This window comes from Podarcis pityusensis, assembly GCF_964106645.2.
Source record: "Podarcis pityusensis genome assembly, chromosome: 7".
NCBI classification, from domain to species: Eukaryota; Metazoa; Chordata; class Lepidosauria; order Squamata; family Lacertidae; genus Podarcis; species Podarcis pityusensis.
Genome location: NC_138031.1, coordinates 62,991,728 through 63,004,516, shown reverse-complemented (window position 1 = coordinate 63,004,516; position 12,789 = coordinate 62,991,728). Strand labels below are relative to the sequence as shown.

The following is a 12,789-nucleotide window of genomic DNA, read 5'->3' as shown; positions in this document are numbered from 1 at the left end:
CCCATCTAGTCCAGCATCCTTTTGTCAGGTCAACAAGATGCCTATGAGAAACCAGCAAACAGGGCTTGAGCACAACTGCACTCTCCCCTTCTGTGGTTTGCAGTACAGTGGTACCTCGGGTTACAAACACAGTGGTACCTCGGGTTACAGACTCCGCTAACCCAGAAGTAGTACCTTGAGAAGAACCTTACCTCAGGATGAGAACAGAGATTGCGCAGCGGCAGCAGGGGGAGGCCCCATTAGCTAAAGTGGTGCTTCAGGTTAAGAACTGTTTCAGGTTAAGGACGGACCTCCGGAACGAATTAAGTTCGTAACCAGAGGTACCACTGTATCTTGTATTCAGAGGCACACTCCCTCTGACAGTGGAGCCACAATGTAGTCAATCATGGATAGTAACCACAGAATGTCTTATCCTCCTTGAATTAGTCTAATAATCTTATTTTAATGCCATTCCAAGTTGTGGCCATCACTGCCTCTTGTGGGAGTGAATTTCATAGCTTGGCAAAGAGAAATGAGTTTTGCTTCCAAAGAAATGTGCAGGACTTCAGTGTAAGAGGGCATCGTTTATTTAGTAGCAACCTATGCCAAGACATAATTAGGCTACAATAAAATACAATATACACTATAGCCCCCAAGAGGCAAAAACAGTATCCGGTTCATGGATATCCTGAAAAACCCAGGCCACATATACACCATAAAACTGACGGATGCTTTTGTTAAGGTGCTTACTTAATGAACTTTATGGAATGTTGCAACATATACATACATGCAGAGTATCACTTTATATTTATATATGTATACTGTATTTAAAATGATAAAAGAAACAGGCTGAGATTGCCGAAACCCTTTATAATTTCTAATCCATAAAATGAATTTAAAATATTTAGTATAAAACTTCTAGAAAAAAATAAAATTAAATGATCAAGTTTCATTTTTGTACATAATATAGAAAACATTTCCAGTTCTTTTATTTTTTTTAGGCATTATTCTGCATTGGATTCTGTCCATTTTGTGTGCCTCAGTAAGATGCCATATGTACCAAAGAGCGTTTGAATGACTGCGCATAATGGGAGAGTTCTGTCACCCGGTCCACCATGTCTTGCAAGGATGCTGTGCTGGGATAATTCAGGGCAGCCACCTTGGTGGACATGACGATGCATTTAAGCAATTCGCAAAGCTGGTTGCTGGAGTTCATTATACTGTTGCGTATTTCCTGAGTGGTCAACTGCCTAGTGAGGGTGTCCCCAATGAACACCAGCTTGTGAGCACTTAAGATGACGAACTTGCTATGCGCAACAAAGATCCGCGGTGGCTGCGCAGCACTAATGCAGCTGAAGAATGCATCAATGGCGTTTAAAAGGGAGATGAAGTGAGTCTCACACTGGTCCGCAAAAAACAAAAGCAGCTGCCTTTCCTGGGAGGCCATTGGGTTGTTCACAGGGTGAAGGCCTTGAGGCGGCTTCCATTTCGAGATGTCGTTTTCCACGGGCTTCGTGATTTCTTGTTCCAGCCACTGGAACTGATTCAGCTGAAAAGGAAACAGCAGAGTCAATGCCACGTTATTTCAAAGTGCCGTTCCCTCTAATAGCAAGCTCTTTAAGTGCCAACAGGATGGAGGACAAAATAGGGTAACAGGAAAACAAGAGTAGCAGCAAGCTTGGGCGAAACCGGAGGAGTGCAAAAAGCACACGTTTTGTGCTTTGTCTATTAAGCCTGTGGGAAGAGATGCCATGCTTTTAATGTGCTTTCAGGGGCTTAGTACATTTTGCATGCTTAATAAAATAATAAAGAAATGTGTGTTCTGAAAAGAGGACAGCTTCTCCTGCCCCCTGCCAGCTGGCCACGTGGTTTAAAGAGACAGTAAATTCTCCATTCAGTGGCATTTTGTGACTTTTCCTCTTTTGCTGTTTTTGGCGCTTCCACAAACTCTTACCTGGTGATGCTCCAGCTGCATCTTGCTCTGCTTGATGATATTTTCCTTCTCTAGAAGCTCTTTCTGTTGCCTTTCAAACTCCTCCTTCCCCTGATTGGATAACATTTAAGAAACAAAACAAAGAATGCCATGTCACGCATATGCATCTCTTGAGATGACAACCAGCCAGGAGCGTAGCTGTTGCACAGCAGGTATTTCATTATGTTCTCGCTCCAGTTGTTATCATTGAGGAGAAGGAAGGGATACAAGAACAGAGAGAGCTCACCATGTGAAATGATCCCAATAAGAGCGACAGCATTCTTCCCCCCATGCGATTCCTACCAACTGTCATTCAGAGGCAGAACACAGCCACCGTGACTAGTAGCCATTGGTAGGAGATGGGGCAAACAGCCTACTACTGAGACATCATACCCTGGGGTGAGCTGCTGTCCAGAAAATGGGTGCCAGTGTGAGGGATTTCCACCTTCCCCTGCAGCACTTGAAGCCAGAACCAGAAGAGGCCCGAAGAGGGAGGAGCAAGGACTAGCATAGCAATGGAGTCTCAGATTGCTTGGAAAGGACCGGGGGTGGGGTGGGGGGGAGGAGACTTAGACAACAGTGGGAAGGTGGGGACCTTCAGGCTCCACAACTGGCTCGTAGGGGCAATATCTACCGCAGGGGTCGGCAACCTAAGGCCCATGGGCCACAAGAGGCCCAAAGGGGTCGTTTAACCGGCCCACGAGCCGCCCGCTTGGCGAGTCTCCGCACGCTGCACTAAACCGGCACAGTGTGGCATGGGGACTCGTTTCCACAGTGCCAGAAATCGCGCACACGCACGATCCAGCCCATGGAGAGATCTCCGCTGGAGTGAACCGGCCCAGGTGAGGTAAACCTTGCCGACCCCTGATCTAGCGGGACGAGCTGCTTTGCTCATTAGGCCTGGCCTTCTGGGCCAACCGTGTTTCCTTGAATAAAGAGTTAACTTCACTGATGCCATGTGAATCATTGCTCTCCTACTCCTGACCTATGATGATGGCCACTAAATAGCCTCGGCCCAGTATAACTGAAGGAGCATCTCCACCTCTATTGTTCAGCCCGGACACTGAAGTCCAGCGCCGAGGGCCTTCTGGTGGTTCCCTCACTGTGAGAAGTGAGGTTACAGGGAACCAGGCAGAGGGCCTTCTTGGTGGTGGCACCTGCCCTGTGGAACACCCTCCCATCAGATGTCAAGGAAACAACTATCTGACTTTTAGAAAACATCTGAAGGCAGCCCTGTTTAGGGAAGTTTTTAATGGTTGATGTTTTATCGTATTTTTAATATTCTGTTGGGAAACCCAGCCAGATGGATGGGGTATAAATAATAAATTATTATTATTGCTGGCTTTAAAGGGAAATTTAAATGGATTCATGGAAAATGGGCCAACAGATATCCATTATTGCTAATATTCATTCTAGTTCAAAGGAACATCCATGTTTCATGGCAGTATAGCTCGGAACAGCAGTTCCTGGGAGACAAAGCACAGAGGTGGGCTGTTGCCTTCCTGCCCTGCTTGTCAGCCGCTTCCCAAAAGCATTTGTCCCTACTGAAAGCAGGATGCTGAGCCCAGGAACCTGCTGTCAGACCACTGGCAGCAGCCCACCAGGATCTCAGGCAGGGGTCTCTCCTAACCCTACTAGGAGATACTGGAACCTGGGACCTTTGGCATGGAAAACAGGTGCTCTTCCACTGAGCTACGGCCCTTCCCCAAACCTGGCTTAATCCAGCGAAGCAGGACCCACCTGCAAGTGCACGTAGTCGTAGTCATCCATCCAGCTCTTCTCCGAGCCATCGCTGCTGCTGCTGCACTGGCAATGCTGGTCTTTGGAAAGGAGGGGTGACAAAGAAGCAGAATGGCCCTGGCTCTTGTCTCCAGGGCGCAGCGTCTGGGCCTGAGGGCTGTCATATACATAATCTGCAATCTCCGACGCATTCTTCAAGTAAGAGCCACTCTGCCCTTGCTTGAAGAGCACCTCGGCGTTGAGGCTGATGCTGGTGGTGAGCTGCTTAGCATCGTCCGGGATCGTCCTCGCCACCATCACAAAGCGGTCCAGATCGTCGCATTTGTTCTGGACCTTGTTGACAGCCAGGACGTTCAAGGACCAGCTGCAGCTGCTGAGGTCGTGGCTAGTCTGGGTTAAAATCTGGTGCGAATCTTCCAGCCTCTGCAGCTCCCTCCTCAGCTTGTTGTAGAGGCTGAGCTCAGAGAGGAAGGACGCGTTGGCCGCAGCTCCTTTGGCAAAATGAAGGTAGTCAACCAGGGACTGCTCCACCTTCTCGACGGCCGCGTGGATCTTGTTGATGTGCTTCTCCATGTACTCGTAAGACCGCCAGTCGGAGTTGACGAAGGCCATTAAGCTGGAGACAGTGGTCTCTACCGTGCTCTGATGCCTGTAGAGTCTCTCTATGGCTGCGTCGGGATCCAGCGCTAATCTCTTGTCCTTCTCTGGGGTGGCTGAAAAGGACGATTCTTTTGACGTTGTGGAAGATGTGGACATGTTGCTCCTGGTGCTCCCTGTACTAGAAAAGGACAGCCTGTTCATGCCATCCGTCACGTCCTGCAGCCTTTTAGTGTCCTGTGTCACCTGCGGAGGCACATCGTACACACCCTCTTTGGTTTCACCATCCCCAAATCCCAAGAGCTGTCCGGGGAATGGGACTCCTCTGGGGGTGTCATAGACGTCCATCTGGGGAGCTATCTGCTGCCCAGCAAAGGGGGTTTGGTGGCTCACTGGGACATCGTACAGGCCTTGCTGGTGTGGAGGGAGGTCGGAAGGGGCAGGCAGGCTGCAAACGCATTTCTGCCCGGTTTCCTTTGCAGCTCCTTTGGCCATGGGAGGTGGGACGTCGTACACACCTTCTGGCCTCGCATCATGCTTCACGCAAGAGGCTGAGTCGGGCGAGCGCTCCCTGGGATCTGCGGCGTCTCTGCACCCCAAAGGTGGGACTGAGTAGATCTGGAACACGAAAGTGGGAAAAAGCCATGAGCTGCAAAAAGGCATGGCCTCCATACCGTGAGGCCTGTGATTAATTCGTGAAGACATCTAAGACACTGAGGCAGGTCAACATAAGTGCTTGCACTGGCTTCCAGAGAAGGTGAATGCATGCTCAGCTATGGTCTTGCGATCTCTGGATCAGCATGGTCACAGCTCAGTAACACCAGGTTGGGCCAGACACATGATTTAATTGCTCCTCAGTACCCAGGGAAGATTGGTGCCGCCATGGAAAGTAACCCACCTTACCCAGATGGTTTATCGGTAGCTGTGTTAAGCACTATATTGTGTTTTTAGCTGATGTTTGCGCTCCCCAAAGCAGCAGCACCAACAGGAAGGAAGTTCGGGAATGGCCAAGAGACCCACCATGTCTCCAAAAAAAAAAAAATGTAGCTTGGGATGACTCTGGCGCTCTGTGGCAAAGCCTGTTATGCGGCATCTTGCAGAAGGGAATACCGCATAAACAGGTTGTGTGCGAATGTGTGCCCTGATGGGAAACTTCCACGGGGACGGGCGCACCAGGCAGTCAGAGCCCCAGAGAAACCAACAAAGCAACTGGGAAGCCAATGAAGCAACACGGATGAACTCCTCTCAGGTGAAGCAGAAAAGATCCAAATCAGCCCGCTGCACGAGTGTTGATTTTTCAAAACTCTAATTACAAGAATGCCTTACGTAAAGCTAGTAATTACACTCCGAAGTTTATCTTTATCACAATTTTAAATAAATAAGCGAGCTGCAAGCTTGAGGGGAATGTTGAAAGGGCTAGAGAGTTCAAAGCACTCCCTGCTTCTTCTGTAAAATGCAAAATGTACTTTTTTTGTTCAAACATGCCTTCGACACGGCATGAAATTACACGTTTGCTTTCAATGGAGGAGGAATAGACTTACGCCTTTTGCAGGAGGCACATCGTAGACCCCTTGAGGTTCCACGTTCCCCATCTGGGCGGTGTGTGCGGGACCTTTAAATGATGCAGGGGGGACGTCGTAAATCTTAGGAGAGAAGAGTCGCGTTAACACAAACAGAGGAAAGCACCATAGGGACCCACAGCCATTTCAAATCCATCTAACCCCACTGCCCCTTTGCTTGGGAATTACTTCTGTAACAAACAGGATGAGGTTTGGGGTTTTACTTGCTGTTGCTTAGGGTTTAAAGAACAACAAACAACAATGGCGACATGCAAAGACATCTCCAGACCACTTTCATGCTTTTCTAAAGGACCGGTTTTCCAGTTTTGGAAAAGAACGAACGTATTTTGGAAAGATATTTCTGAAGGACTGGGGTCATATTTATTTATTCATGACATCTGTATCCCAACTTTTCTCCAGGAGCTCATGGCGGCTTATGTGGTCTCTTCACTCTTCACAACAACCTTGTGAGGTAGGATCAAGTTAATAAGTAACAAGTGGTCCAAGGTTACCCACTGAGTGGCTGGATTAACTCCCAAGTCAGACCATTGAGTCCAACTAACTTATCACGATCACTATCAAATGTGGTTTTAGTAGAATTTGGAATTGTTTTGACAGATTCCAGATCAGTAGAAGAGAAATGTGTATGAGAGAAATTTCAGAACATGGACATAAGATGAGCCCCCACTGATCAACCCTCACTGTCTAAGCTAGGATCCTGCTTTCAAAAGGATTTGGAAACTTGGGATTAGTTGCCCATCGGAGAGACCCCCCAAACAAGACATGACGGCAATTGCCCTGGGCTCGCTGCCCAACTACTGCTATTCAGTGGCATACAGCTCCTGAACACGAAGTTCCATTTAGGCTGATATCCTGTGTCAACTTACACTGAACCAAAGGGACTTACTTCTGAGTAGACATGTACAGGATTACACTGTTGGGTCTATCAATGGCCATTAAAACTACCCTCCATGACTTTCCCTACGCCCCTTGTAAAGCCAGCAAAGGCTTACATAACGAGTCGTTAATTGTTCAGCTTCCCTTTGGATCCCCCTCCCCCCCTTTTAATTGAGGTTACCTTGGCTACTTTCCAGTCCTTCAGGAAGGAGGCCCACTTTCATGACAAGCTGCGTATTTTGTTAGAAGACCCGCAATTTAACATTTGAGCTCCAGTGGCTTGTTAAATTTTAATTTGTACATTAGCAGGGCTGGCCTTAACCGTTAGGCAGGTCGCCTTGGGCAGCTGATTTTGGGTGGTGATGAAAGGGCCATAAATGGTTAGTGATTTAATTTATTATTATATATTTTACTGCCAGGGAGAGACACTTGGGATATATATATTTTTCGCCCTATAGGACGCACCAACCCATAGGACGTACCTAGTTTTTTGGGGGGGAAATAAAGGGGGAAAATTTTATTCCTCCCCCCCCCAGCTACAGATATCTGCCCGAAGCGCGGGGCGCTCTGCTTCAACGCGCCCCGCGCTCCGGGCAGCAGGTTGCTATCCGCAGCCTAGGGAGCCCTGCGGGAACTCCAGCAGGCTCCCCAGGCTTGCTGATAGCTTCCTGAAGCGTGGAGAGTGAGAGGGGTCGGTGCACACTGACCCCTCTCGCTCTCCACGCTTCAGCGAAAGCCTGCATTCGCCCCATAGGACGCACACAGATTTCCCCTTCATTTTTGGAGGGGAAAAAGTGCGTCCTATAGGGCGAAAAATACGGTATATCTCCTTTTATCTTGCCCCCAAATAACTTGACCCACCTTGGTACTATGCCGCTTGATTTGGGTGGCTAAGAAGATGGAGTAGCCCCATGTAGGGAACATTCCAGCAGTCCAATTGCAGGTTATTAAGAGCATAAATCACCGCACCCGGCTTATCTAAGTCCAGAAACAGCTGTAGCTGGTAAATGAGGCCTAGGTACCCTGCACTGCTGAGGCCACCTAGGATTCAGCTGACAACCTGGCATTGAGGAGCAGCCTCAGACTATATACCCGTACCCCGTGATATCTGCCCCCTCCTGGGAAACACCTTGTGTCCAAATTCCAACATCAGCTTCCATCCTCTGTAGCACAGCAGTGAAAATGTCTGACAATAACCTGGAAGACCAGGGTTCCAATCAACCAATCGTCTCTGAAGCTCGCTGGAAGACCTTGGGCCAGTCACTGCTTCTCAGCCTGGCCTACCTCACAGGGTCAAATGGGGAGTGGGGATGAACCACATATGCCACCTTGATCACCTTGGAATAAAGATGGGGTATAAGTGTGATAGTAATCATCAGGGCTTTTTTTCAGCTGGAACTTGCCGGAACTCAGTTCTGGCAGCTCTCAGGTGAGCGCTATTGCCATTCTAAGAGAACAAGGGAGGAGTTCATGGTGAGTTCCGGCACCTCTTTTTCTACAAAAATAGCACTGATAATAATAATTAATAATATTAATAATAATAATAATATTCTAACATTGTGCTTGTGTACTATTATTACTGTAGTCTGCTTAATTTTTGCTTTAAGCATATGTGCATTTGTGGAAAGTGTGCTGTAGCAATAAATTGACTATGACCGTAGGAAAGCGATCTACAGGAAAAGGCTTCTGACACGGGGCTCGATCCTCCTGCAGCTTTGACACTTGTGATTTATCTCAGAGCGGCCGCCCTGCTCCTTCTCCACTGAAGTATGAACGCAGCTGCTGATGGTAATTGATGCCTAATCCCTAACAATTTTCATGAGGTGTGAATTAACTCTCCCGCCCTACTATCCCTCCCTGCTCTGTTCCACTGAGATCAGCACATATGTGTGCCATTTACAGTCCCCCTGGACCTTAAGATGTGGAGCAGGAAGGGCTGAGTTGGGTATTTCTCCATTCTCTCTTGGATGCTTGCTCTTTGCAAAGATTGCTCCACCAACAACATGGGGAAGGTCCATGTTGCTGAACTCCTAGCCAGTGAGGAACTTCTACATGCATGACAGAAATGAGCAATTCCTTGCTCAGATATTTTGCACTCGTGCGGGTTCCCCTAACACATGACAGCCATGCTTTCATTCTTTGCCAGTCCCAATATAACATGGCACGAAGCAAAGGAGATCAGCAAGACTTTCTGAAATGTCTAAGCAGGACACCAACCAGTAGAAAGGCAGGGCTCCATCATATAACAAGTAGGCTGCTGCCTGGAGCACAAATCAATTTCAAGGGGTACTTGTTACATTGGAAACTATACACAAGTCCCTGTGCAAAATGGGAGGGGACCCTGAGGATCATCTCGTCCAACGCCCTGCAATGCAGGAATATGCAGCTGTCCCATGTGGGGATTGAACCTGCGACCTTGGCATCATCAGCACCACGTTCTAACCTACTGAGCTATTCAGAACCCACTGAGATGCCCCAGGGCATGCTGGGAGACACAGTCTTTGTGCCAGGATAACCTCAGAGTAAAAACAAGCTAACAAACCCTAACCTACACAGGCAAGTATGCTCTATTTTCTTATAGTATGCAAGTCCAGCTAAGCTATTTGTACTTATATTCAAGGGACCAATATTTCTTATATGGGGGGGGGGGGGACATTTGAACTGAGAAACAGCATTTGGAAAAACACACACAACAGACTGCTTTCTGCTTTCAGGTATTCTGTGTGACCACTTGAATAGATTATTCCCTTAGAAAACAGATGCAGATTTTCTATTTTTGAGCCACATGCAGTGCATTCATTAAACTCTGTGGCCATCTAGAGAGTGGGAAAGGCAATCTGGTCAGAGATTTATTTTTTAAAAAAAAAAAAAAGTCTGGAATGAGTAAACCTGATCCACACTTAGGAAATAGATAAAATGCCAAGACCTCAGATGCAGATTAATTTCAACGGCCATTGACAGCTTTATTGGTACTTACCCCTTGGAGAGGACGAATCGGTGGGATGTCATAGGTATCCTTCTGGTATTTGGTAGGGAACTCATAAACATAACCTTGTCCTGACCTGACTGGAGTTACTACCTATGGGTTCAAAGAGAAAGACAGGAAAACATAAATACTGAGGCACTTGGCCAGGCACAGGTCAGCCATGTTAAGAGTCTCTATACAAACATTCATTTCACTAGTTGATGGCAGTTTTACCAGGGGGAAAACCCAAACCATCGTTATTTTGAGAGTAAAAAAAAAAAGGATACCTAAGATAGCTCATAACAACTTTAATCCTGTGTGAGTGTGTGTGTGTGTGTGTCTGTCTATCTATCTATCATGCAGTGCTTTTTTTCTAAAAAATGTTTAGGGGTACTCTCATTTTCCTACTCATATTGAAATATTGCCCCTCAATGAGGCCAAACTTAAATTCACAAAATGTTTAGGGGTTTGTGTCCCTCTGCACCCCCCCAGAAAAAAGCACTGTATCTATCTATCTATCTATCTGTCTATCTATCTGCCAGCCTAATGTGTGAGAGCTCTCTCTCTCTCTCTCTCTCTCTCTCTCTCACACACACACACACACAGAGAGAGAGAGAGAGAGAGAGAGAGAGAGAGAGAGATGGATGCTTTATTTATCTGCTACTAGTCAATCTGGGAAGGAAGCCCATCTGGGAGAATGAAAACTCTGATCCTAAACCTCCACAGCCTTGTGGGATATCTTTGGGAGAATACAGGGCTAAGGAGTAAACCCTGCACAAATCCAAAGTGAAGTTCCCTAAGATGGTTGGATGCTGCCTTGTACGCCTCCTTCTGGCAACTCCTGCAGCCAAGCTGGTGCCAAATGTATACCGTATTTTTTGCTCTATAAGACTCACTTTTTCCCTCCTAAAAAGTAAGGGGAAATGTGTGTGCATCTTATGGAGTGAATGCAGGCTGCGCAGCTATCACAGAAGCCAAAAGAGCAAGAGGGATTGCTGCTTTCACTGCGCAGCAATCCCTCTTGCTGTTCTGGATTCTGAGATTCAGAATATTTTTTTTCTTGTTTTCCTCCTCCAAAAATTAGGTGCGTCTTGTGGTCTGGTGCGTCTTATAGAACGAAAAATACGGTAGCTCAGCTTTCCTTTGGACCACGTCAGTGAGGCCAATAGCAGAGTCTTGTCGCCTGGGAAGCCCAAGACGTCCACACACACTGCCCAGGCTTATGCCCCGGGGAGGTCACTTTGGTGCTGCTGATGCCATGATTTGACTTCACACACCCTTGGAGAAGCATTCCATTGTTTCTTGTGACAGGCGGATGCCAGCAATACGGTCAATCTGCATGCCCACATGGAGATTAGCTGTGGATCAGATGTACCCAACCAGCATATCTGCCACATAGACCACATTCACCCATGGATTTTACTCTGCAATGATAGCTTGAAGTGACACTGATGATACTGGCGACTGTATTTAAATTCAGAGTCAGTGTTTGGAGAGAGGGTGTCCAGTGATTGTATACCTATGATTATGAGGTGCTTCAGGAATTACATATTTCAAGTACACACACACACAAAAATGCATGGATGAGAAACACGGGCAACGGATTTCAGAGGCTGTCATATAAGTGCACTCAGCAGACAGCCATGGCTGGTTGTAGCTTCCTATGCAAGCTACAGTCTGTGGGACTCTGTGGTGTTTGTGACGGATCCTTTCCTCGATCCAAGGCAATATTTAGAATGTCCCGCCTCAATCACAAGCTAATCCATTCCACTCCCACTTGGGGAGTCAAGGGGAGCTCAAGAAGGAAGAGTCTTGTTGTATGGCTATATGCCAGCAAGGAACATGAACTAAACTCTACACCTGTTAAGCTTATTCTGCATCCAGCTGCTGATCTTTAAGAATTCCAGGTGTTCTTAAATAGACTGATCCATCCTGGAGGGAGTAAGTTGGAGTTTTGTTTTTGCATTTCCCCTCTTTTTTTGGTAATTGCTGTTGTATACTGGAAATCTATATTTATTTTTAAAATAATAATTCCAGGTGTTCTGATCACATCACTAATTTTTCTTCACCTGCTATAAAGGAGCTCCTCATCTGAATTTACAAACCAGCTTCAGATTAAATTGGGTTAACAAATAAATGCTTTACATCTGGAATGAACATCTGACTGTCCCCGGCAAATATGCAGTTAAGTGCAACTTTTAAAAACTAACACTAAAGCCATCAACAAACTTTATAGAGGAAACTGATACTGCCAAAATAATAAATGTTATTTAGCTGCACATTTTTTTTATTAACGCCCAGACACAGAACCAAAAAAGATGCCTGAGAATGTGTTGTTAGGAAGCAGTGCTGCTTAATTTAAAAGAAGGCAAATCAAGATGAAATTTACTTTTAATTTCTCTGGTAAAATGCCAGCAAACCCCAGCATGTAGCTACAGTTCTGGGCAAGACATTTATTTGCAAACAGCATTGTTTTAATGCATGGTCACATTATGTGGCAACTTTTCCAAATATCTTCTTGTTGTCATGACTGAAATCTCATGGCTACCCTCACAAGAAATCTAATTCAATTACGCAGAATGGTTTCGCTGTATATTGATGTACTAAAGAAGGGTTTAACAAAGAAATATTTGGGACACAAGAAGATGCCTTATACTAGGCCAGGCTATTTGTCCAACATCATCTGCACTGACTCTGGCTCTCCAGGATCTCAGGAAAACTTATTTCCTGTTATCTGATCCTTCTAGCTGGTGATGACAGGTATCATACCTGGAACCTTGTGCATGCAAAACACATTATCCACCAACGAATTGTGTTTCATTTAAATCTGTTAAGCACCATCATTTTCTCTCTGGCCTTTTGCTAGGTGCAAAGGATGTCACAAGTAGTGCAGCTAACATGGCTGTAAGATTTATTTATTTAATAAATTCCTATACCGCCCTTCATACCAGATCAGAGCTACCTTCACTTGTCACTTATGCAGGCTCATCAGGCATGTCTATGGTCCAACTTCAGAAGTGAAAACAGCAAGGCAGACCTTCCCAAATCGGTATATCATGCATTTGTGTACCGTGTGTGTG

General features: G+C 46.3%; 1 protein-coding gene across 2 annotated transcripts in view; it reads right to left on the bottom strand.

The window, feature by feature from the left end:
- Positions 1–543: 543 nt before the first annotated feature.
- The window catches only part of NEDD9 (neural precursor cell expressed, developmentally down-regulated 9), a 69,951-nt gene continuing 57,705 nt past the window's right edge, over positions 544–12,789 (bottom strand). For both annotated transcript variants that reach the window (XM_081014744.1, XM_081014743.1), the window contains exons 3-7: positions 9,722–9,823; positions 5,830–5,931; positions 3,692–4,906; positions 1,934–2,023; positions 544–1,528 (exon numbers count right to left, since the gene is read on the bottom strand). In XM_081014744.1, the coding sequence (XP_080870870.1) occupies positions 1,019–1,528; positions 1,934–2,023; positions 3,692–4,906; positions 5,830–5,931; positions 9,722–9,823 (2,019 nt within the window). In that variant the 3' untranslated portion in view covers positions 544–1,018. The remainder of the gene's footprint in view (positions 1,529–1,933; positions 2,024–3,691; positions 4,907–5,829; positions 5,932–9,721; positions 9,824–12,789) is intronic.